Source organism: Chelonia mydas, chromosome 5 (genome assembly GCF_015237465.2).
Source record: "Chelonia mydas isolate rCheMyd1 chromosome 5, rCheMyd1.pri.v2, whole genome shotgun sequence".
Taxonomy (NCBI): domain Eukaryota; kingdom Metazoa; phylum Chordata; order Testudines; family Cheloniidae; genus Chelonia; species Chelonia mydas.
This window is the reverse complement of record NC_051245.2, coordinates 15,132,473-15,159,794: the sequence shown is the minus strand read 5'-3', so window position 1 is coordinate 15,159,794 and position 27,322 is coordinate 15,132,473. Positions and strand designations below refer to the sequence as shown.

At 39.9% G+C, this 27,322-nt stretch overlaps 1 protein-coding gene across 6 annotated transcripts in view; it reads left to right on the top strand.

Annotated features, from left to right (window-relative positions):
• DYM (dymeclin) overlaps nucleotides 1-27,322 on the top strand; it is a 375,287-nt gene that overhangs the window by 155,030 nt on the left and 192,935 nt on the right. For all 6 annotated transcript variants that reach the window (XM_037902496.2, XM_037902497.2, XM_043547069.1 and 3 more), the window contains one exon: nucleotides 24,562-24,744. In XM_037902496.2, the coding sequence (XP_037758424.1) occupies nucleotides 24,562-24,744 (183 nt within the window). The remainder of the gene's footprint in view (nucleotides 1-24,561; nucleotides 24,745-27,322) is intronic.

Here is a 27,322-nt window from a genome sequence, read left to right as displayed (position 1 = left end):
GTAGAGGATGAAGGAAAACGAATACAGCTATTGAGAGTGTACTCTTTACATATAATTATGTTCATTTGTTTTGTCAAATGTATTGCTGTTTATTATTTGTATTACTATAGCACCTAGGAGCCCTTGCCATTGACCAGGACCCCATTGTGCAAGGTGCTGTATAAACACGGAACAAATGGACTCTCCCTGCCCCAGGGGGTTTACAATGTAAGTACAAGACAAAAGACAACAGATGGATATAAACAGACAAAGGAGTACAAGTAAACAATGAGGCAGTATAGGTCAGCGTGATACGCAGTGATCTCTACATGCTAGCAATTTATTTTTGATATTTTTTCATTGTGATGTTTGAGGTCACAGAGTGCTGGAGCTAGGATTAATCACAGGAAACAAAAGTGAAAAGTGACTTTAAAAGAAATGATTTAAAGGAAAACCCTATATGTGTAGTTTGGCTAAACAACAAAAGAGACAATGACTGTCTGCCCTTATTTAAGGGGTCTGAACACCAAGGGGGGGCGGGGGTGTTATGGTATTACATAGAAAGAATTACCTGGAGGAGTAAATGGATAAAGTGGAACAGTTGAAGTTTATTAGATCATGGAACTTTCTTCTTAAAGTTATTCAAGCTTCGTTGTTGGTCACTAAAAATTAGACTGGACAGAATAGCAGAATGTACTGTAAGGAAAACTCCTGCATTGGGAAGGGGAAAGATAATTTATTGAAAAACTGCTTCCAGATTGTTAATGACACCAGAGCCTTGGCCTCCTCAAACACATTCATCCTTCTTAGTAACACCTTTTTCAGTGGAAATCAATGTTCCCTCTAATCTTTGACAGGCAAATTTGTGCGCCATGAGGCAAATGCACCCAAGCAAGTAAAATGCTTATACATTATACATTATCTCTTTCCCCCCCCTTGCCAGCTAGTAGAATCTGGCTGTGTTGATAGATGGTGGGCAAACAATATCAAAAGTCGCCCATAAATGATATTTCGGCCTGGTTCCGATGTAGTATTTCATTTTTTGTGCGCGCAGTGTTGCACCGTGTGCGCAGGATTTAGGATCTTTGTGTGCGCGTGCACATGAGCACAGCTTAGAGGGAACAGTGGTGGTAATATACGCACACTTTGAAAAATCTACTCATCCAAGGATCTCTGGTGTGTGCCATAATTTCTGTATAATCTGAACTCTCATTGAAAAAATGTTAAATTTTCTGGCCATTGTGACTGAGAGAATCTTCCAGTTGTAAATTAAATGTAAATTGATGCTCTTTGGCCTTGTTCAGATAGCTTCACAGCTTTCCCATGCTGCAACTGCATTGGATTATTGGGAACCATGTGGATAGCAGTGAATCAGGTGACTTTTACTGTGCTGTTCCCAGGAAAGCTATGAGCAAAAGTGGAGACAGGCAGTAGATTTCTCACTTCACAGTTTGACCTATTAGAAGTTTTTAGTTTGTTTCCCTTGGCAGCAGGGAGAGAGTACTTTTCTGCTTTAGAGTAGTATTATGTGTTAAAGAACTTTGACCCAAGAAAAATCTTCTGTACCAATAACCAAATGTCCTGTTGACAGTCAAATATTGGCATGTGACCCAATATTAATGGACTTGTTATGTTGATTTGATCAAAAGATGGACACATACTGTGAAAAGTAGCTTCTCTGCAAACTGTCCCTTTAAAAAAACAACTCCCTTAATGTGTACTTGAAGGGAGATTTTTTTTAATTAGTCTAGACCCAGAGAATTATATTTTTCCAATAGTGTGTGCAGATTTAGTAATGCCACCCTTATTAAAATCTTATGAGAGTCTCCTATTAAAGTTCATGAAAATCATGAGACTAAAATATTGCATGCACAGTACTTCAGATTTCGGAGTAAATGTTTGCTTGATATGATTCTGCTTATTAATGGTCCTGTTGCCTCCATCTGGTATGCACTTACATTGATATGTACAGTTATTGTGCATGTTTATATTCCAAAAGGTAAAAACAAAATAAAGATTTGCTGCTATTTAGCTTTCATCTCAAAACATTTAAAACATTGCACAAATTTCTTTAAATTCAGTATTTCTCTTGCATTCATTCTTGTCATGCTGTGCTAATGTCTTAAAAATAAGCCAGTCTACAAGTATTTAAAAACTGAACTTATTTTACCAGTCTCTGTGTATGCTAGAAACTAGCCTTTCATAATTAGTTTTTAAATGTTCTTTCTTTTATGTTGCAAGCTAGTTTTGGTTAATTATCTTATCCAAATGCCAGGCAGTGGATTAGCTAAACACTTATGATTGCACAAAGCATGTTAAATACTGCTGAAAATTAGAAATTCTGTTGCTATTATTATGATTTTATTATTATTTGTGTTATATAGTACCACATATATTGTCAGATTTTTAAGATATGTTATTCTATTAAAACTTGTGTCTACTGCAGATAGTATTCTAAATATTTTAAAAAACTGTTGTCCCTCTGAAGTTTTATAATTTCACTGCCTCAAAACTACAATGCATGAAGGATATAACTACTCCTGTCCTAATTTTTGAGGCCTTGCTCTTAGTTACTTTGATTCATTGGATGAAGTGATCCCTCTGTATAGGTTGTATAACAGTGTGTTAAACTTTTTAAGAGCAGTAGGATAATTTTGAGGATGAAAGATTTTTGACCTAAAAGATCACTGTCCAGATGAAATTACCCCATGTTTCCTTTGTTTCAGCTTTGCCAGTTTCTCTCTGTGCTGAGTCTTTCAGAGACTTGTAATGGGAATTTCCTAAGTGTATTTAGCTGCAATAGTATCCAAGTCATTAATCAACAGGACAGGGCTAGGCTGGTGATTCCCAATTTTAGCTTTATTTTAGTTCTTTAAAATCTGTCTCAGGATTTAAAAAAAATTGCTAAGAAATTATAAAAACGTTCTTTGATGTAAGACAGGGGTTCTCAAACCTTTTCATTATGGGAACCACAATTCGATACAGAGATGGCCTTGTGGATCTGTCCTCTCTCATTAATGATTCCATGGACCACTTTTTCCTTTCCCATTTATTATCATATAACATCCCCGTGGCAACTAGCGAAATTGCTTACAGGGAAAAGTAATATTAGGAAAATATTTATGTATGTTTAGCTTTCGTCTAATACAATATAGCAGCTGGGAACAAGAATGAGAGCACCATGTGAACAGCCAGCTCTCCACAGGCCATGAGCAAGTTCTTCTAAGACCACAATTTGAGAACCATTGATTTAAGAAATTTGGTATGCATGCTGAATATTAAACAAATACCCTGAAGTTCCTAAAGCTGCTGTCTGGACATAATAATTAAATATTAGTTCTGTTGATTTTTTTTTTATTTTTTTTTTTAAGAACAGTTAGTCATTGTTCTTGGTGGAAGAAGGACTTGATAGCATTAGGTGGGTGTTTAAAGAAACTTTTTTTGCTGTTGTCCTTCACAGTCAACTTTTACTTTCACAGTAAGCTTTTTGGGATGCAGCAGAAAACTGCCTGTATTCCAAAAGTTTCACCAAATGTTGGGACTTGACATGGAGCTAGTTCTTGAGCTGAGTTCACGTGTGCAACTAGATGTATGTTCATTTTTTTCCCCTTAAATCCAATCTGTAAATATTTTTCTTCTTTCTAGTTGGTAGCTCGGGATATGATTGTCAGGTTGGAAATGTTTAAAATGAGACCAAAACAAGTTACCAGGATGTCTAGGCCCTACTGTCTCTAAAATGCCTACATCTTCTCCTTCAGCCAAAAAGTGGCTAGAGGCTGCCAAATAAATCTGCTTCATGTAAGGCTCTAATGAAGGCTCTCAGAAAAAATCTGATGGCCAGCAGCTGGCACTTAGTGTCAATTTTTTTAAATCAATAAACTCAATGGCAGAGTAGAGAATGTATAGTAGAGGTTGAGGCTGCTTGGAAAAATGGATGTGCTGTACTATTAGGCTCCGGTGATGAGAAACATGAGCAATCCAAAAAGATTATGTCAGCATGAATTAAAATAAAATGTTAAGCTTAGACTTAAAATGATGGATAGTCAGTTTAATGGAAAATTGTTTGAGACTTGGGAAAATGTGTAGTTGACTGACCCATGAAAGTTCATTGAAAGTTTGTCTTGCATTCTGTCATAAATGTGGAGACTGATAATGTGTGGCTGAATGATACAGGATCCTGCTTTGTAAGATTCTAATAGCGAAGTAAGATGGTGCTAGAACTTAAATCTTGAAGGTAGCAATAGATGTTGGAACAGTAATGGATTCTTGCAGCAACTAGGAAAAAAATTTCTGAAAGAATTTTTAAATTCCCCTTCCATTTTTCTTTTCCAGTCAGAAAAATGAAATAAGCAACAAAGGGAATTCATGCTGAATTAGTTCTTATTCCAGGAAGAAGGCTCAGAAGTGGCCATTTTATCCCCTACTAAACTAAAGGTCATGAAATAGAACAAAACATTCATTCTGAGACCATTAACTACTGATTTTAATAAAAGAAAAGGAGTACTTGTGGCACCTTAGAGACTAACCAATTTATTTGAGCATAAGCTTTCGTGAGCTACAGCTCACTTCATCGGATGCTGTAGCTCACGAAAGCTTATGCTCAAATAAATCGGTTAGTCTCTAAGGTGGCCACAAGTACTCCTTTTCTTTTTGCGAATACAGACTAACACGTTACTCTGAAACCTGATTTTAATAGGTATCCCAGGAAAAGCCCCAAACTCAATAGAACTGTTGCAGTGAAGCCACTAATTTCCAGAGGGGCAAAACTCTTGGAAATATTGTGTATGTCTAAATAATGTATGGTTCTAACATGAGAGTCAGCAAAAATTAAATCAGTGCAACATTTTCTATTGAATCTAAATATTTTTAAGTAGGCTCTCCATTCTCCCATCCCCCATTCAAACGTAAAATCTTTCACCTTGAAACCAAGCCATTAAAATTTTTGTTTAATCACATGAAAGCATAAATGTGTGCAGCAAAGTTTAAAACTTATCTGAATGGAAGCCCAAACATGAACATCACCCAGATGTGTCCTATTTTTCCTGGATAATGGAAATACAATCTTTAACACTGAATTTCTTTAGTTTTCTCCTTATATAAAGGAGTATGTAGGATGGTGAATGGAGGTTCCTTATTGTCATGAAATCTTATTTCATGCATTTGATACTGTTCCACAAATTGTCAAGCTAAATTAAAATCCCAAGTTTGTGTTTACTGATAGAGAAAATGTTTCCAATCACTTCATAAAAGCCCTGAAATTCTCTGCTCAACAAATGTACCCTGCATCCAGAAGGTTTCTTCCCTTCTTATTCAAAGCATAACCACACAGAGATGGAGCTTCAGATTCTTTTATTACAGAAAGTTGATGATCTTGAAGACAGGAATTGAAGCAATAGGGACAAGGTTTTAGTAGGAGCAAATAATTAAGCAGTCAATTTGCAAATACCAGAAGATAATAAGGCAGGGGTCGGCAACCTTCGGCACACGGCCCATCAGGGTAATCCGCTGGCGGGCCATGAGACATTTTGTTTATGTTGCCCGTCCACAGGCACGGCCTCCCTGTAGCTCCCAGTGGCCACAGTCTGCTGTTGCTGGCCAATGGGAGCTGTGGGAAGTGGCACGGGCTGCAGGGATGTGCTGGCTGCTGCTTCCCGCAGCTCCCATTGGCCGGGAACAGCGAACCATGGGCACTGGGAACTCCAGGGGGCTGTGCCTGTGGATGGCCAATGTAAACAAAATGTCTCGCGGCCCACCAGCAGATTACCCTGATGGGCCGCATGCCGAAGGTTGCCAACCCCTGTAATAAGGTGATAAGTAACAGCATGGATTTGTCAAGAACAAATCGTGTCAAACCAACCAAATAGCTTTCTTTCACAGCGTAACAAGCCTTGTGGGTAGCAGGGTAGCAGTAGATGAGGTATAACTTGACTTTAGTAAGGCTTTTGATACGATTTCACGTGACCTTCTGTGACAGGATGCTGATAAGGAGGGCTTAATCAGCCCTCTGCTACTCCAGCCCCAATCAAGGGAAATGGACTGGAGCTGGTTGAATGGCCCTGTGCCTGCCTGGCAATGAGGAACAGCTGCCAGCCTAATTAGCCGCAGGCTATAAAGTTTGTGAGGAAGGAAGCTAGAGTAGGAGTAGGGAAGAGAAAGGCCAGGCATGAATTGGGGTGGGGCCCTCTGTCTGGTGCTGGCCAGGCCTGCTGCTGGCAGAGTTTGGCTGTGAAAAACCTGTACATAGATGGTAAAAGAGGGGTGGGGGAAACAGCTGTAAATAAAGAACACTGGCGTTTGCATCAACCTGAGGTGTTCCTGACTGATTTGCAAGGGAAGCAGGGGCAGAAACCAGAGGGGCCCAGCTTACGCCACGCTACACCTCTTAAACAAACTAGTGAAATAGAGCCTAGATGGAGCAATTATAAAGTGGGTGCATAACTGGTTGGAAAACAGTTTCCAGAGAGTAGTTATCATTGGTTCACAGTCAAGCTGGAAGGGCATAATGATTGGTGTCCCGCAGGTATCAGTTCTGGATCCGGTGCTGTTCAATATCTCATCAATGATTTAGATAATGGCATAGAGAGGACACTTATAAAATTTGTGGACGATACCAAGCTGAGAGGGGTTGCAAGTGCTTTGGAGGATAGGATTAAAATTCAAAATGATCTGGACAAGCTGGAGAAATGGTCTGAAGTAAATAGGATGAAATTCAATAATGACAAATGTAAAGTACTCCACTTAGGAAGGAACAATCAGTTGTACATGTACAAAATGTTCCAAAGAGGATGGCTCTAGACTGTTCTCAGTGGTAGCAGATGACAGAAAAAGAAGTAATGGTCTCAAGTTGCAGTGGGGGAGATTTAGGTTGGATATTAGGAAAAACTTTTTCACTAGGAGGGTGGTGAAACACTGGAATGTGTTACCTAGGGAGGTGGTGGAATCTCCTTCCTTAGAGGTTTTTAAGGTCAGGCTTGACAAAGCCCTGGCTGGGATGATTTAATTGGGGATCGGTCCTGCTTTGAGCAGGGGATTGGACTAGATGACCTCCTGAGGTCCCTTCCAACCCTGATATTCTATGATTCTATGAAAATGGGAAATGACTGCCTAGGAAGGAGTACTGCAGAAAGGGATTGGGGTGGGGGCGGGCACGGGCACAGTGGATCACAAGCTAAATATGAGTCAGCAGTGTTAACACTGTTGTAAAAAAAGCAAACATCATTCTGATATGTATTAGCAGGAGTGTTGTAAGCAAGACTCTTTGTAATTCTTCTGCTTTACTCCGTGCTGATAAGACCTCAACTGGAGTATTGTGTCTGGTTCTGGGCACCACATTTCAGGAAGGATGTGGACAAATTGGAGAAAGTCCAGAAGAGAGCAACAAAAATGATTAAAGGTCTAGAAAACAGGATCTATGAGATTGGAAAAAAATGGGTTTGTTTAGTCTGGAGTAGAGAAAACTGAGGGGGGACATGACAGTTTTCAAGTACATAAAAGGTTGTTACAAGGAGGAGGGAGAAAATTTGTTCCCTTAACCTTTGAGGATAGGACAAGAAGCGGTGGACTTAAATTGCGGCAAGCGCGGTTTAGGTTGAACATTAGGAAAAACTTCCTAACTGTCAGGGTAGTTATGCACTAGAATAAATTGCCAAGGGGGGTTGTGGAATCTCCATCACTGGAGGTTTTTAAGAACAGGTTGGACAAACACCTGTCAGGGATGGTCTAGATATTACTTAGTCCTGCCATGAGAGCAGGGAACTGGATCTCTCGAGGTCCCTTCCTGTTCTATGATTGTATGATATTGTGAGGGAATCAGAAGGTATGACCTTATTGGGTTTGTAAGCAAAACTCTCATCTGTATTTTTGATTTAAACATAAAATGGCTGCTTGAAACACTGGAACATAGCAAGGAAAAAATGTTTGACTACATGCTATGTTTGACATTAAACCATTATTACAGGAGGGGAGAGAATTTTGCAACCTAGTGTCTCCCACAGTTCTAAACTTCTAGGCTGCTTTTCTTTCTCTGCAGCTTCACGGAGACAGTTGAGCATTTTGGGTTCGCACACTCTGGCCACGCCCCCTCCGCTCCGACTTACTGCAAATTCTCTACCTTTGCAGCAGCCGATGGACGGTTTCTGTTGCTCCTGCCCTTACTTTGAAAATTGAGCTGTTTCGTCCCACCTTTTGGGCAATGAGGAACAATGTTCTCTCTGTCTGACATTCCTTCTTCTCTCTGGGTCAGTTAACTTATTGGAGGTTTAACCCTCCCTGAAGCCTTTGCGGCAGTGTTTGCCTGCTAGCAACTCTATCCGTTGCAGGCATGACACAGCAGCAAGGAAAGCACAGGGCTAAATCCAAGCAGTGCTCTATCTGTGCAGCAGCCTTCCCAGGCTTGGCAGATGGTGAGTTGTGCCCAGCCTGCACCTAGCCTTCCATTACTCATTCTGTTAGGACCTCAGGCTTCGAGTCAGATGGGGTGGGATATCCTACTCACAGTGACTTCAATGGTAAAAAGCGAACTAGGAATCCCAGTCCAGAGCAGGGAGAGGTTCTAAAAGTGAGGAGGACCCTGACCAGTTGACTCAAGGAATAAGTCACAGGAGATCCCTGCAGAAGAAAGAGGGGAGCTTTGCGGGACCGCACATCCCCCCGCTCCCAACATTTTAAAGTGGGTCATGAGCACCTGGGGAAGAAGCAAAGCTTCTAATCATCCCTCCTCCTTCCCAAGTTCATCAAGAGGATTTTGACAACAAATTCTGCCCTCGTAGGGGGAATAGGACTCATGGGGAGAGGATTCTGTCAGACCTCTTGAGAGGGCTCCAGGCCCTAAGGAAGGCAGCTGCAAGAGTCCTTCCTAGAGCTGCAGCAGACCCTTTGCACTCTTGATGTGCTAAAAAGTCAAAAGAGGAAAGAAAAAGCATGAAAAATCCAGGAGAGATGAATTCTCTGACTTGTTATCCTCCCCATCCTCCACTGAGTAAGCTGAGCAGTCTGGCTTTGAATCTAAACAGGGTGGGGAAAAATACAGCAAAGGTTTTTTCCCCTTGGAAAATTTCAAGCTGTGTGCAATAAGGTTCTTTCCATTATTCAAATCCCACCTGAGCAGGCTCCTGAGAGTTGGCCTCAGAGTAAATTCCTCGCCTCACAATCCTCCCTGGAGGTGGCAATGCTCTTTCATTCCTCCTTTAAGGATGTGATTAGGGATGAATGGAACAAGCCTGATAAGGGCAAGCAAGTTAACCAGAGCAACCTCAGGCTCTGTAATATTCAAGAGCCAAAGGGCTTCATTATTAAGATATAGAAGGTGGATATCGTTATAGCATCTCTTGCCAGGGTTATGGATATTCACTCAGATGGGGAGTTCTACTTTAAGGACCTGACGGGTAGAAAGATGGAGGCCATGCTCAAAAAGGCCTTTAAAGCCTCCTCTGTCACCCTCTGAGCATCCTAAGCAGCTACATGTTTTCGAAGAGTAACTCTTTCCTGACTGGAAGATCTCAAAGCCCTTAAGGTCAGAAATCATGCAGCCTCTGGTTCAATTGTAAAGACGTCTCCCAAGGAACAGTGTTTGTAGCTGGCGCCTCAATGGATGCACTGAGGTTCTCAGGCCAAGCCGTGGCTTCCAGTTCAGTAGCCAGGTGCCACCTATGGTTCCATCCCTGAAAGGTGGACACTTGCTCTAAGCAGGTCCTATGATCGGCCAACTTTACAGGTTCTTTTCTCTTTGGAGAAGAGCTGGAGAATGTTGTGGCAGATGATGTGGAAAAATCCAAACAGTCTCTCCCTGCCCCAATAAGTATCCCTAGGAGAGGGTACAGACCGCTTTCAGACAGAGACAGTCATTTCCACTCGCCCTTACAGAGACATCAGCAAAGGGATAACAGATTCTCTGAGGGAAAACAGTGGCATTGAGGTGCAGAGAGACAATCTAGAGGGACCTCACTCCTCCACCCCCCAAATTTAGTTGATGACAAAGATCACATCTACCCAGAACTGAAGCTAGGAGGCAAAATTTCTCATTTTCTAGAGGAATGGTTTTCATCAACCACAGACAAATGGACCAGGAAGGTAGTCAGCCAGGGGTACTCCCTTGAGCTGAGGGCTCCATCCCATCCATTTTTCATCCAGTCATCCAGTTCCCAGTACCCTGTAAAACACAGTCTGATCCAGAATGAAATAACTCATCTTCTGGATATGGGAGTGGTAGAGAATGTTCCTTCAGAAGAAAGGTTCTCTGGGTTCTGCTCCATCTTTTTCCATTGTGCAAAATTCTTGACTTCAAAAGTCTCATTCTTGGCCCTAGTCTTAATGGTGTCATCTCTGTCAAGGGAGGACTTTTTGACTTTTGTAGGTCTACCAGATGCATATCTTCATATCCCCATCAGATCGTGCTACCACAGATTTCTGAGGTTTGCTCATGATGGGAACCTTTATCAGTACTGCACACTTCTGTTCTGGTCTCCAGGGTTTTTACAAGGTATTGGTAATGATAATTGCCAGACTCAGGTCACAGAGAGCCCATCCTATACCCTTTCTTAGTCAACATTCTGATCAGAGCTCCATCGCACAGGGCCATATCTTGGATGTTGAATCTCCTTTAGGTGCATGGCTTCATCACCAATGCCAAGAAAAGTTCCTTGGTTCTATCCACCAGAATAATCCACCTGGGGGCAGAAATAGACACCTTGGTAGCAAGGATATACCTATCATAAGAAAGGTTTCAGAAAATTCTGAAATTTATCATCTTGCTCAAGAGCCACAGGAGACTCTACCATAGCATTACCAACTGCTATGACTCCTGGTGTCATTCATAGGGATCGTTTCATGGGCACAGTCACTCATCAGATGTCTTCAAGCCTTCATTTTAAAGTTATGGGAACACTCCTAGGAATGCAGGAAAAATCAGCTCCTTACAGTGGGGGTCAATCCATGATGTTTGCAAAATCATGCCCATCTGCCTTCCACATTAGTTAGTCCTCACAACTAGTGCCAGTCTGGAGGGCTGGGGAGCTCACTTGGAGACCTAGGGTCTCTAGAGCCAGGAGGAAAAGTCTGACAACATAAACCTCTAGTGTTGAGAGTGGTCGAATTAGCTCTGCAAAGGTTCCAGCCCTCCCTAAGGTGGAACTATGTCCTGATTCAGTCATACACTAGTATTGTGGTTACGTATTTAAACGATCAAGGGGGAAAAATGAGTCTGACACTACACTCAGAAGCCCTGGAAATATTGAAGTGCGTGGAACAGTTCCTCCTTTCCCTCAGAATGATCCACATCAAAGGGGATCTGGACCAAAAGGCAGACTGGTTCAGAAGGCTCAGGGTTGACAACTCACAGTTGTTCCTGAATCAAGAGGTTTTCAGTCTCATCTGTCAGATGGTTACTCTCCTTTCAACTGACCCGTTTGTGAATCACACAAACACAAAGAGGCTGATATACTTCACAAGGGAGGCAGATCCCTGTGTGCCTTATCACACAGTTGCACACAAGACCTATTTTGCCTGTTTCCATGCTTTCCGCTACTGCAGAAAGTGGTTCAGAAAATCAGACAAGAACAGGCAACTGTAATTCTTATAATTCCTCATTGGCCAAGAAGACCTTGGTTTTCAGACCTGATAGAGCTGAAACTGGAATCCCCACCCCAGCTTCCATGGAGACTGGGCATTCTCTTGAAAGGTCCTCTTTTTCATCCGGAACTGAAACTGCTTCAACTAACAGCCTAACTATTGAGAGGGAATCACTAGGAGGTATGTCCTCCACAGTCATCAAGACATTGCTTTCATCTAAGAGGGTATCAACACTAAAAGCATATTCCTTTATCTGGACCACATTCTGTAACTGATGCCAAGAATACAGTGCTGATCCCAGAGATCCTGGAATTCTAGCAATTCTGGATTTTCTCCAAGAAGGCCTAAACAGAGGCCTTCATCCCAGCACCATTGCATGTAAGATCCACTTTTAGTGTGCTATTTGTAGGATTTTCGAGTATCCAGGTGTACAGTCCACAAGTAGCCAGATTCCTTTGAGCAGCCTGACTAGCCAGATCAGTGGTCAGGCTACTTTCCAAAATGGGACCTACCTCTAGTTTTGAGGGCACTGACAAACCATCCCTGTGAACCTTTGCTTTCAGTGTTGGCTCTTTATTTATCCATTAAGACTTGTTTCTTAGTAGCTGTCACATCCACCAGGCGAATGTCTGAGTTGGCAGCCTTATCTATACAGAAGCCTTGCTTTATATTCTGGGAGGACAAGGTGGTTCTTAGGGCACCAGAGTCCTTTCTAAGGTGAATTCTTCCTTCCAAGAGGTTGTGCTTCCTTCATTTTGTCCAAAACCACAATAGCCAACTGAAAAGGCATAGCTCACCTTAGATTTTGGAAGAGTGTTGAAAATCTTTCTCAAATGTGCAAAATCCATGAGAAGATTGGACTTCCCATTTGTGTCCTTCCACCCAAAGTGCTAGGGATGTGGAGTTTCCAAAACCTCCTCCGCAAGGTGGATTAGACAGATCATCAGAGGTTCCTGCCCCAAAAGGGATCAAGGCTCACTCCATGAGATCCTTAGCAGTGGCACGAGCAAGTTCATTCACCTCAGAAATTTGCAAACTGGTCCCTTGTTCTATAGCTAACATCTTCATTAAGCACTACAAAGTGGAATTTTGTCTTCTGCAGAGGCCTCCTTTGGCAGGAAGGTGCTGAGGTGGCAGTCCAGAAATAATATAGAACTTTGAGCAGTCTATATTAAAGGGGGGTACTTCTTATCTATTGAACTCTTTTAGGGATGGTTATGAAAACATCTGCTCTCTGCTCAATACTTCCCCAATATCCAAAATTGAGGGAGAAGCTGGGCTATAGAATGGAAAATTTCTTACTGATAATTTCCTTTCTGCCAGCAGCATCTCCCAAAATTCTTCCCACCTAAATGGCTTGTGAGCCAAAGGTCAAACATTAAGTGGAATTGTTACCATAGGATAGTTTTTCCTTGGTCTCATGTACATAGTTATTTCATTATCTGGAATATTTTGTAAGTACTGATATTATGCAGGTTTTACATCTTGGGAATAACTCATCTGGTGGCAAGTGGGAGCAGAGGGGGCATGGCCTGAATGTGCGGAGCCAAAGCACTAATCTGCCTCCAGGAAGCTGCAAAGAGAGGAGAGTAGCCCAGAAGTCCAGAATTGTGGGAGATGCTGTTTGCAGAAATGAAATTATCAGTAAGAAATTTTCCATTCTCTGAGCTGCCAGAGGAAAAAAATGATTAGTGTTTAAGATCAAAACAAAATGTTCTCTCCAGACTCTTCTGTGTATTTGCCAAAACAAAATCATTTTTTTAGAAATTTGTTGGCAGTTTTATAGTTAGAGGGGAAAAAAACACAGGTAATAGGGTACCCTGTTGTCGAATGCATCAGTAGAATCATATGAGAGAATTTCAATTATAGAATTCACTGCAAATATTCTTACATGCAACATTAAGGCATAAATGTAAATAAAACACCCAAAAATATGCTTATTGAAAACACATGGAGAAATAATTTTTTATGGCTATGGGTTTGTTGCTTTTATATACTGACAACTAGGGTAGTTGAAGCAAAGCCTTTTGTGTTAACTAATATAGAAATCTTCAACAGGAAAGAGGTATTTTAGAGGCTAGGAGTCGCAGCTAGTGTTTGTCATCTTCTGGGATGGAAACGGCCTTTAAGAAAACTTCTATCTAATTCTCACATTCTGGATCTTCATAAAACAACTAATAGCAAATAAAATTGAAAGTGAAGATTACATTTGAAAAGAAATCCAAACATGGTATGAAAATGCGCAGTTAAGTCATCCAAACAACTTTCACTCTCTGCTGTAGTGAGTGTAATATCTTACTCATGAACAGACCGATATCCAGATAAACCCTTTATTATGAACAGAACTAAATATGGAATAATATAACAAACTTTCTACTGCTCTGTGTATCTGCAGCCTGGGACTTCCCTGTCCTGGGCTTTCTTGTTTCTGCCCAGCAGGAATGGGTAACTGGGAAACCAAAGACTGCATGAAGAGTGTACAAAAATTGTGGCGCAGTGACAATCCAATAACAATACAATTCTGAATAGTGAATAATTATATTTATGGTCCCAAATAGATTCAACTCTTTTTTTTAAAGATGCATTTTTTCCCTTTTTTTTTTTTTTTTTTTTTTTTTGGGTGATTGTCACTATAGGGCAGTTAAGGCTGTGTGGGTGCCTTAGTTGTGTATTTCTATACCTTTAATGTTTGGATTTCTTTTAAATTTAACCTTGGCTTTGAGTTTCTTGGGTTTGCAATGCTTATTTTGGGGATAATTGCAACATCCCTTTGTAGTTTTACCTTTAACTTACTGTCAAGTATCAGAGGGGTAGCTGTGTTAATCTGGATCTGTAAAAGCGGCAAAGAGTCCTGTGACACCCAGAAAGCTTATGCTCCAATACGTCTGTTAGTCTACAAGGTGCCACAGGACTCTTTGCTGCTTTTACATTCACTTACTGATATATGTGTGTGTACACACACACACCGCTCAATTTTAATTCCAGTTTAACAAATTTTTGATCGGAAAACTTTGTTGTTTCAAAATTATTAAATTATTACCTGACACTAAATAAAAAAGACAAAGACAATGTTACAATTTGATATTTTGATGATTTGAGGATATGGAATGTACCTTAAATACCTTTATTTTAATTGTAGGACAAGATTAGTTTTAAGAACCAGAACTTGCTAGTTATTGTTTTCTCTTAAAATGTTGACAACCTTTGAGTGACATATCTTGCCAGCCAATGTTTTGAGAATGTCAATTACAGCATATATGTGTTACATACCATTCATCCTCTTGACAGCCCACACATTAATAGGGTACTCTCCATTTTTTATTGGGTCTTGACAACCTTTTCTTTTTCACCAAATGTAGCGTTCTTGATGTGTACCCTGTATGTCTGTCACTCTCATGACAGATCCTTAAGGTGTTTAAGGTGGATATGAGACTGGTTTTGTTCTTATATTTAATTTTATATAGCTCCTGAATCTGCTTTTTCCAGCCTCTCCGAACTATTTGTTTCAGTATTTTGAGTTCCTGATAATCGGGAAGGAATAGTTTAAGAATTTCTGCTGGTTTGAGGACATTGGGAGCAACCACTCATAACATTCAGTGCCAAATTTTGAGATGCCCTATGGATCTGAAGTGAATGTTATATGTCTCTTTTAGGATGATATTGCTCTTCCAAAGTGAGAAAGTTGCCAACTGAGCGACAGAGCTTCAGCAGGATAGTTGGGTCATATATCACTGTCATGAGTTTGGCTGTGTACCTCTTTTCCTAAATTCAGAGGAAAGGTGTAGTAATTGCAGATGCTATTACAGAAGGGAGGGGATGGTGGAAAATAAAAATTCTGAATTAGCTGAGAATAATAAATACATAATAGTTGTGGTTTAAAAGGGGGGAAATGTATTACAATCTGATTTGTTTAATGAGTGAAGATAAAATAAATGATTATCTCTGTTTTTTTTAACCTTCTTTGCAAAATGTGGCCAGCCAAATTACACTTCCAAATGGCTCTAATGTGAGTTAAAGGGACATTTCAGTGTTGAGGTTGAGCAGCATTTTTATTCAGCTGCATTATTTCAATTTGGGAGCAGCTGATCAAAAATTTACTGATAAAGGGTGATTCATGTAACATGATTGTTTTTGTGAAGTATCTAATTATAATAGCTCTTCATTAAGGGATCTCCTTCAAACTAATTAATGCTGAATGGAATTATTTATCTTTCTTTTGGCATTGTAATAATTTCTTTGCAGTGAGCTTGAGGAAGTGAGTGTTGGTTTATTACAGAATCTGAATGTATAACTGTATTTGAAGAAAAGTGCCATTCCGGTGGCTTGAGTTTATACAAGGCCAACTATAGTTTAAGCTGTTTTTGTACACAGTCCCACATGACATTCTGATAAGTAAGATGGCGAAATGTGGGCTTGGTGGAACTACCATTAAATGGATACATAATTAGTTAAACAACTGCAAACAAAGAATAACTATTAATGGAATGATGTCAGATTGGAAGGAGGTCTCAAAAGTGGAGTTCCACAGGGATCTGTTCTAGGTCTGGTGGTGTTTAACATCTTATTAATGATCTGGATGTAGGAGTAGAGAGCATACTGATCAAATTTTCAAATGACACAAAGTTGGAGAGTTGCAAACACTTTGGCAGATAGAGCTAAAATTCAAATGGATCTTGATAAATTGGAGAACTGGGCTATAGACAGGAAAATGAAATTCAACAAAGACAAATGTAAGGTGCTACTCTCAGGGAAGAAAAATCAAATACACAGATACAGGATGGGGGATAACTGGCTTAGCACTAGCACTGCTGTGAAGGATCTGGGAGTTGTGGTGGGTCACAACCTCAACAGCAGTCAACAATGCAATGTTGTTGCAAAAAAAGCAAATGCATTTTTGGTTGCATTAATGGAGACATAGCATGCAAGTCACAGGAGGTGATAGTACTGCTTCAGTCGACACTGGTTAGGCCTCAGCCGGAGTATTGTGTCCAATTTTGGTCACCAATGTATAAAAAGGGTGTAGAAAAACTGGAAAGGATCCATAGGTGAGTGACAAAGATGATCAAAGAGATGGAATGCAAGCCATATGAGCAAAGGCTGAAGAAACTGGGTATGTTTAGTTTGAAAAAGAGGAGAATGGGGGTCATGATAGTGGTCTTCAAATACTTGAATGGCTGCCATAAAAAAGATGGAGAAAAATTGTTCTCTTGCCGTAAAACGCAGGACAAGAGGCAGTGGGTTCAAACAACAGCATACCAGATAAAAATCTCAGGAAAAAGTTCCTCACTGTAAGAATAGTAGGACAATGGAACAACTGCCTATGGTAGTCATGGAATCTCCTTCACTGGAGGATTTCAAAAAGAGGCTGGATAGCCATCTGTCTTGGATGGTTTAGACACGACAAATCCTGCATCTTTGCAGGGGGTTAAACAAGCTGACCCTTGTGGTCCCTTCTAAACCTGTTGTTCTATGATTCTATCAGGTAGAGTATATTTCTGCTTTAAATTCAAAAGGATCCGTATGGGCTCTCATGTCCAATGTGTCTAGAGTCTCAAAGAAGACTAAATTGCCTCAATTGTTTCTTTTACATTGGAGAAATACATTGTATTTATTGTAAATCAAAATTTTAGTTTACAGGTGATGAGTAAGAATTTCTAATGCTGGGATTGTTCATTTCGTGATCCTGAGCTATGAGTTTCAAGATTTTGCTGGTCAAGCAGCGTTTTAATCCTTATGAAGAAATAGTCAGTTTCTGTCATACAATGTGGGGAAACAGGGCTGTGCTGGGACATGTATTGAGTGCTAAACAGAAATGTAGCTGATCAACTTCGTTAATCATCAGTATTTTAATAAGAAGTGGGCATTTCAAGTATGCTGTTTTACGATATTAACTCATTTAACTTAAAATGAACCTATAATATGCAAATTAGCACTCTTGATCATCCAAAGCTTGGAAAATATGGAAATTAAGTTTAACGCATAATCTTAACTCTTTCACAGAAACTCTTCAGCTACATGATGACATACTGTTTCATATAAAATAGTAGAAATTATCTTAGATATACATGTATATTTATAATAATGTGATTGTGTAATTAAAGACTGTATCATAATGGCTTAAAGTAAGGGGCTAGAGTTAAGGTCCTTTGCTTTTCCTTTCTTTTGAGTGCTTAATTGTGCAACCATAGCATTGCATAATGTAATTTTTTTGTAATTACACCTCTACCCCGATATAACGCGATCCGATATAACATGAATTCAGATATAATGTGGTAAAGCAAAAATGGTTTTCTGTCTCGTCTACAACATACAGTACTTTTATTCTGTTTAATCCCAGTTTATACAGTTAATGATTACTGCGTACATATTCAGTATGTATGTTTTTACAAGTCTTTCTTGGATCAAAAGTCAAAATTCAAAGCCGAGCGCATTTACAGCATTTTTAAACTTTCACTCCGATCTTCATTGCATAAAAAACAGTCTTGTCTGCAAGTCTTAATTAAAGTTATAATGTTGACAGTTTAAATCCATTGATAGTTTAAAACCACTGAAAGCTTAAATTCGTTTTGCGGACAACAAAACCATGTGCGAGGTGGTAGCTAATTTTCAGTGGCCGTTATAATAAAAACAGCCTTTGTATTTATAACCATGACTAATTTATCAAAAAGGAGAGTTCAGTCTAACTTCATCGTTGACTAACCTGCTGCCTCCTTGTCAGTTTAAAGTTGTTACAAAACCATACGTGGTCGGCGCCTCGGCTCTTAAAATGTGGCTTGTATCAAATTACGTACATACAGTACATTGTCTGTACAAATGTGCATGTATCAAAGTGGTGGAACTAATATGCAACAATAAGAAGGCAGGGGTAAATGTATGTTGCCTGCCCATGGTCCCATTAGGCGTTCTCATCTCTCCCGCCTATTTTAATCTCGTTTCTAAATTGTGTGCAGTATAGACTAAGCTTAAATTGTCTCACTAGTTGTGTTTTGGAAAGATTGTAACACTGCGCTGACATTTTCTAAACAATTAAAAAAATTGTTAGGATTAATATTAAAATACCATTGACGTGATGGCAAGTAGTTCACAGCCACAGAAACGAAAGGTATGGACAGTCAAACAAAAATTGGAAGCTTTGGACAGACTGAAATCAGGAATGAGCCAAGCGAAGGTCTCAAAAGAACTAGGAGTGGGGGAATCAACATTAAGAGGGGTGGATCAAAGATGAGGAAAAATTACGACCAACGCTAGTTGAACTGGATGAAAGTGAAGGCCTGGAAAGGAAGCGCCTAAAAACTGCCCAGGATAACCAACTAGATAGAGCAGTATTTATGTGGTTTACCCAAGACATGCTGACAGCACGCCAATTTCCGGTGACATTATAAGGAAACAAGCGGAGAAATTGAAGAAGGATCTTGATTTTAGATGCTTGGGCGAGGACGCTTCTGCACATCAAGGTAACGAATTTAAAGCTAGCAGTGGATGGCTTAATCGTTTTTTAAAACGTCATGGCTTTCGCGCTCTGCAGATATAAAAGCTTGCAATGAATACCCGCTAAAGTTACAAGAAATTATCATCGAAGGTGGCTATGCTCTGGAGCAAATCTATAAAGCTGATGAAACCAGCTTATGTTACCGTATGCTGCCAGATAGAACACTTGCTTCTAGGACCAAAGAACAAAAGGTCGAAGGTTTTAAGGTGATAAAAGAGAGAGTGACAATACTTTTCTGCATGAATAAAACCGGTTCACATAAACTTAAACCTCTGTGCATAGACCAATCCAGGTCACCTAGGGCTTTCCACCATAAGAACATGGATTCGCTTTCATTCATTTATCGCCATTCAAAAAATGCCTGGATGACATCGGATATTTTTGAGGAATGGTTTAATAAATATTTTGTACCAGCTGTCCGGACCCACCCACGCAGACAAAACCTGGAGCCAAAGGTATTGCTCCTACTTGACAACTGTCCCGCCCACCACCCAGTTGAGACCGTAACCAGCGAAGGTGGGAAGATAAAGATGAGCTACCTTCCTAAGAACACAACGTCCAAAATACAGCCCCTCGATCAAGGCATTATAGCTACATTTAAAATGAACTATCGTAAAGCCTTAGTAAAGAAAATTGTTGAGGGCAACAGTAGCATAACGGATGTAATCAAGAAATTGAATTTGCTGGATGTATTTAACTTAGGCGAGACAGCCTGGCTAGGAGTCATTCCTTCAATGATAAAGAAATGTTGGCATCGTGGTCTCAAAAGTGCTTTTGTCACTGAAAGCAATGACAACCAAGATGAGGAAGAAGACGAAGATGAGAACAACTTTGAAGGTTTTATGGAAGAAGAGGCCATGGAGGCAGAACAAGTCTACAGGGAACTTATGGCTCAAAGTGGGATAGCTGATGATCAAGAGTGAATGGAGGTGGATGCTATGTGTCCAACCTATGAACGACTTACAGATGTAGATATAATTCATAATGTTGCCCTTCAACCACCTGGTGCCTCAGAAAATGTGTCTAACCCTCTGGATAGTGACGAAGAACCCTCGGAGCCACCACCCAGAGCTGCTGATGCAGTTATAGGGTCAGAGATTGGTCTTAAGTGGCTAGAAAGCCAGGATGTGGATAGACTGCAAATACTGCAGTTAAAATCCATAATTGACCTGGTGAAGAAGAAGGCTCGCAGTAGCATGAAGCAACAAAGGGTAACAAGTTTTTTTTTAATTAAAAAAATTTTAAGAGGTGCAGCTTAAATAAGAAAGCATCTTGTACACCAAAAAAAGGTATTTACCATTTTATCAATGTCTCTAGAACTTGATGACTTTACCTCTTTTAGCTTCATTTTAATCTTTTCTATAAGTAAAAACTCCCATCTCCAAAATGTTTTCAAACTATTTAATAGTTAACAGTTCATATTACTTAATAATCTACATATAACATAGTTGGCTAAGTGACAAAGTGGCCCATGCTCCTATTTGCTAAAATACCAAAATCCTTTTTTACAACAGTTTGTAAGGATGTGTAATTAAAATTGTTTTCTGATATTTTATGTGAATTTTGCATTTTCCTAAGCATTACACGCAGTCCACCTAGCCCACATGGTTGCATTTAATAGTGTTTAGTACCTGTGTTGTTAATACACTGTATCTTTTAAGTAAGCTTATAAAATAATTGTTGTAATTAAAGAAAGGAGATACAATTTAACCATTGTAGAACAGATTTATTTACTGCATCAACCGTGTTAGTTCTAACAAAAATGATTTGCTGACTATTAATAACGGAAATGCTCGAGGCCAAAACAAGTTCGATATAATGTGGTTTCACCTATAATGCGGTAAGATTTTTTGGCTCCTGAGGACTGCGTTATATCGGGGTAGAGGTGTAATTACTTTGGCGGCGGGAAGGGGGGGGTTGTGTGGGGAAGCTACCACTTTACTAAGAGGCATCAATCAATAAAGGTGACTGGTTCCCAACAGAATTACTAGTAAATTGTGTACTTTAAGCTTAGCAGAAGCCAATTGGTCAAAGGTAAACTATTGTCTGCTAGTTTTGCAGGCTAAATTTGTATTTCCATAACTGCATGTGTTCTATGTAATCCATTAAAAAAGTCTAACAGGTAGCATAAGTGCCTCCCACTGTCTCAAGTTTCATTCATTTATTCTAAATCCTAACTTAAAAATCAAAGGGTGGATCTGATTAAAACAGAACTGAGGTTGATCATTATTAGTTTTGCCTTGTCCCCATTAAGAACATTGTATGGAATTTGAAAGACATGACATTCCTCCACAATGAAGTGTACATTGTTGCTGTCTTTTGCATAACTGTAAATCTGGCTATTAAAGTTTAACAAATACTAGCAATTATTATGTTCCCTGGTCATGAGTTAACTGTGCTTCTCCTAAAACTTGTGAATTGTTTAGGAACATCTTATTAGATGCCCCAAAACCCACAATCAAGGAAGAAGGCTGTACTGGATAAAAACACGACCTGGTTTAGAGAGGAAGTGAAGAAAGTTATTAAAAAAAAATTTTTTTTTAATGGAAGAAAGGGAAAGTTGATAGTAATAAATATAAATTAGAAGCTAGGAAGTGAAGAAAACTGCTTAGGCAATCAGAGTTAAGGACAATAAGATGTCATTTTATAAGTATATTAGGAACAAAAAAAATTCCTAACAATTGTTTTGGTCCATTACTAGATGGAAATGGTAAAATTGTCATAAATAACGCAAAAAAATTCTGTTCTGTATGGGGGGGGGGAAATGTGACGTAGTCATATCATGTGATAACACACTTTCCATTCCACTAGTATCTCAGGCGGATGTTAAACAGTAGCTACTAAAGTTAGACATTTTAAAATCAGTAGATCTGGATAACTTGCGTATGAGGGTTTTAAAAGAGCTGGCTGAGGAGCTTGCTACACTGTTAATATTTTCAATAAGTCCTGGAACACTGGGGAAGTTCCAGAAGACTGGAAGAAAGCTAATGTTGTGCCAATATTTATAAAGGGTAATAGGGATTAAACGGGATGGCCTGGGTAAATATAGGTTTGTCAGTCTGACATTGATCTCAGGCAAAATAATGGAGTGGCTGATACGGGACTCAATTAATAAAGAATTAAAGGAGGATAGTATAATTAATACCAATCAATATCAGCTGGGTGGTCATTGAACGATCGTCGCCAGCCATTGACCAGCAGAATAGTAAACAAAGGATTTACAATTTAATGACAGTTGTGCAAGCACCACACAATGGGGACTGCTCAACTCTATGACTAAATTGTACAAGACAACACCGGGGGGGGGGGGGGGGGCTCAATGCTGTGACTTAACAAGGCCCACCAGGCATGCCTGAGCTAGTGTCTTCCTGGTACATGGACTGAGGATATAAAATAGGGGACGGTGATGTCATGCTTTGGGCCTTTCTCCTCCCACACCTACACTGGAAGCAACAAGAATGCTGGGAAGACAAAGACTCGAACTGAGGAGACTGGTCCCAGGCTTAAAGGGCAAGCCTGTGTACTAAGAACTGTAGCACCTAGTGGGGTGACAAAACTGCTTGATCCAAATACTGCCTAGTCTAATAAGGTTTAAGATTTAGACTGTGTGCTTACCTTTTATTTTCTATCTCTGACCTATTGTGCCTACCACTTATAATAATTTAAAATCTATATTTCTGTAGTTAATAAATCTGTTTTATATTTTACCTAAAACTGTGTGTTTTCGATGAGGTGGTTGGGAAATATCAGCTCAGGTTACAAAGGATGATGTGTGCCCTCTCCACATGGAGGGAGGGGCACACTAGGTAATGAACGTACACTGGTCAGGCTTCTGACCAGGGAAGGAAAGTACAGTTGTGGGGTCCAAGGCTAGGGGCTTGGGAGATTTTCTGGTGCCTTTCTCTGTGTGATTCATGAGTGGCTCAAGCAGCATTCATGCAATATAGCTGAGTGTGGGGCTCCACATGCTGTTGTGCTGAGTGATAACAGCACCTGAAAGGGTTTGTTGCATGTCACTAGCAAAGCATTGTGAGAGAAAGCCCAGGCTGGAGAGTTAAGGGGGCACAGCAGTTGGCCAGTTCCAGGTTGTACCCTGGGGATCCTGTCACAGTGACACCAAAATAGGGGGAGTGGTAAATAACGAGGAGAACCAGTCACTGACACAGAATGATCTACATTACTTGGTGTTCTGGGCGCAAGCAAGCAATATGCATTTTAATATGGCTAAATGTAAATAGTATGCGTCTGGGAACAAAGAATGGGGCATTCTATCCTGGGCAGCAGTGACTCTGAAAAAGTTTGTGTGTTGTGGTGGATAATCAGCTAAATGTGAGCTCCCAGTGTGATGCTGTAACTGAAAGGGCTAATGCAATCCTTGGATGGAAAAACTGGAAGCTTGAGTAGGAGTAGAGAGGTTATTTTACTTCTCTGGATTTGGCACTGGTGTGACCTCTTCTGGAATACCACATCCAGTTCTGGTGTCTCCAATTCACGAAGGATGTTGATATGTTGGAGGGGTTTCAGAGAAGATCCATGAGAATGAGTAAAGGGGTAAAAAGCTTTATGGTGATAGACTCAAAGAGCTCAATCTATTTAACTTTACAAAGAGACGGTTAAGGGGTGACTTGATTACAGTCTATAAGTACCTGCCTGGGGAACAGATATTTAATAATGGGCTCTTCAGTCTAGCAGGGAAGGGTATAATACATTCCACTAGCTGGAAGCTGAAGCTAGACAAATTCAGACTGGAAATAAGACATACCTTCTTAACAGTGAGAGTAATTAACCATTGGAACAACTTACCAAGGGTCATGGTAGATACTCCATCACTAAACATTTTAAAATCAAGATTGGGTTCTTTTCTAAAAGATCTTCACTAGGAATTTTTTTGGGGAAGTTCTATGGCCTGTGTTATACAAGAGGTCAGACTGGATGAAAACAGTGGGCCTTCTGGCCTTGGAATCTATTATAACATTCTGGGTTTAATAAAAAAGCACATTAAGAAATGCATCATGTTGGAATCTATTTGCGTTTTTAAAGGAGATTATCTGATTGCAAAAATACTGTACAAATTCGTCTTCCTCTTCCTGTGCACCAACTGTGTCAGCGCCCCTTTCTTGAATCCCCTCATAGGCTTTGTGTCTTCTATCACATCAGGTTTAATCTCTTTACCTTCAGAGACTTGCACCATTGTGGCACTGCCTCTTTCTCCTAATCACATCTTTCATCTCCTCCTGCACTATTACCTCTTACACTTCCAGCAGCCTCCCTGTTCTCATCTGCCAAATGCTCTCCCCCTACTCCTTTGAAATGTGCTTTCATGATTCTTCCACCATCAAATTCATGATCAATGTTGTCCCTTTATTGTCTCAGGATGAATTGTTTTTCTCTATATTGTAGCTGTACTTTGGGGTAGACCAAAAGAAACCTCTTACTCATTTGTAAAGACGGGTGTGCCCCTTAAAGCACACCATAAATATTTAATAACATTCACTAAGAGGACTGTCTTCTTCAATTCCTCCCTTTAGCTGGCCTGTGGACAGTATTCACGTTGGGTGGAGTAGGAAGTAAACCAGCACCACAACAGGAACAGTCATCACCTTTAGCTAATCAGAGCCTTCTGCTTCTGCTTGTGCTAGCTAATTTGACTGATGCTCCAGATACACCAAACCCGTACAGACAAGCTATTATGTCCTTCAAGAACACACAAGGTTTGTACCTTTTCTTAATCTTCTAGTGTGAATAGAAGCAACTGAGGCATTGTGTTATCCTGGCTTCTAAACCATTTTTCTTACCAAGGTGTGCTATAATACAGGTTCTGTCCTGTAAACCCAGGAAATGTACAGAAAGGGAGTTTCTCTTCCATAGGTCCTGTGAAGTTCCTGAGCCAGCATGTCTCAGCCCATGAAACTTAAAAGACACTGTGGTGGGGGGGAAAGGGTGTTTAAACACTGAAAAGTACTGTGCAATTCGGTTTTGGAAAATGGAGTTCCTATAGCTTGCTTTCTTGCAAAGTTTTTAAGACCTTTTCTCTTCTGCATAGCTCTGCAACTTCACTAGATAGAAATAGAAATGGGAAGGTGAGGGGGTGGGTGGTGGGGGGCAAGTCAGGTAGCCAGAAGGATCCTGTTGGCCTTAGGAGCGCTATAGGGCATTGGGAGATCTGGGCACCCTGGACCATATTTCATTGGTTAGTTTCATATGCATAGATGTGAACTTGTTTGTAGCTGAGCTGGTTAAAGCTTTAGCTGACACTTAAAGTTTTATACTCCTTTAAACTAGTTCGCTTATTTAAGCAGGAAATTTTAATCAGTTCAGCATGATCCGGAGCTGCTTTCATTATCCAGAAAAGCTCTTAGTCCTCACAGGGTCCTTGGGCTACCGCGGCCCTCATTTCATAATGTTATTCTTGGTGTTGCTGTTTTAAATGACATGCTGACTACTTGCAGTGTTTGTGTAATTTATTTAGACTCATTTTTAAGTGTTGGGAAACATTGTATCTGCATTGAACAATTAGAAAAAACTAATTCTGCTCCTCCCAATGATAACCAGACAATGCTTCAGATCTAATTTATTCCTCTGGAAAAACTGGGAGGCAGGGAAAACAAACGTGCATAACAACAGTGTTTGCCCCTTTTTCCAGATCACCTAGTCAACATATTCCTAAATGATCTGGAAAAAGGGTAAACAGTGAGGTGGCAAAATTTGAAGATGACGTAAAACTACTCAAGATAGTTAAGTCCCAAGCAAACTGCAAAGAGCTGCAAAAGGATTTCACAAAACTGGGTGTCTGGGCAACACAATGGCAGATGAAATTCAGTGTTGATAAATGCAAAAATAATGTACACTGAAAAACATAATCCCAACTATACATGTAAAATGATGGGGTCTAAATTAGCTGTTACCACTCAAGAAAGAGATATTGGAGTCATTGTGGCTAGTTTTCTGAAAACATCAATTCAATGTACTGCGACAGTTAAAAAAGTGAATAGAATGTTGGGAATCATTAAGAAAGGGATATATAATAAGACAGAAAATATCATATTGTCTCTATATAAATCCATGGTATGCCCGTATCTTGAATATTGCATGCAGATGTGGTCGCCCCATCTCAAAAAAGATCTACTGAACTTGGAAAAGGTTCAGAAAAGGGCAACAAAAATTATTAGGAGTATGGAACGGCTTCCATCTGAGGACAGATTAATAAGACTGTGACTTTTCAGCTTGGAAAAGAGACGACTGTGGGGGGGATATGATAGAGGTCTATAAAATCATGACTGGTGTGAAGAAAGTAAATAAGGAAGTGTTATTTACTCCTTCTCATAACACAAGAACTAGGGGTCACCAAATACAATTAATAGGCAGCAGGTTTAAAGCAAAACAAAAGGAAGTATTTTTTCACACAACACACAGTCAGCCTGTGGAACTACTTGCCAGATGGTGTTGTGAAGGCCAAGACTATAACAGGGTTCAAAAAAGCACTAGATAAATTCATGGAGGATCGGTCCATCAATGGCTATTAGCCAGGATGGGCAGGGGTGGTGTCCCTAGTCTCTGTTTGCCAGAAGCTGGGAATGGGCGACAGGGGATGGATCACTTGATTACCTGTTCTGTTCATTCCCTTTGAGGCACCTGGCATTGGCCACTGTCGGAAGACAGGATACTGGGCTAGATGGACCTTTGGTCTGACCCAATGTGGCTGTTCTTATGTTCTTAACAAGAATTATAATAGAAGCCTTGTTGCAACTTTAACTATATAAAGGGTCTGAATATAATACAAGAATTATCTTTTTTCATTATGAAGATATCCTGTCTAATTTATTGGGGATGAAACCAATAGTGTTCTAGAGAAATTACTCTGAAACCTGTAGAATTTAATAAAGAGTAACTACATCTTTTCTATAGAATTTTTAAAACCATTCTATGGAATATAATACAGATTATATCCCTGCTATTGAAGTCCATAAATAGGTTTGGAAAGATTATCTGTCTTTATTAAATTCTTTAGGACTCTTCTTCCATAATGTTTTTAAAAGATTCTTTTGGTAGTTTTTGGCAATTTTTAAAAAGGTTTGTAAGTGTCTCTATAACAAAACTGGTAAAGAAAAGTTGCAACTGTTAGTGGTTTTGTTTAGTAATTCACACAGTTTGAGCCTTGAGACATGTAGAATTCGCAGCTGACAATAGCTTCTAAGTGCTCCTTTAGTAAAGTGTGTTGAATTAATCTGCTTCGTCATCTCTAGCTACACTTACATTTTAAATTTTAATAAAAAATATTTTCACAAAGTA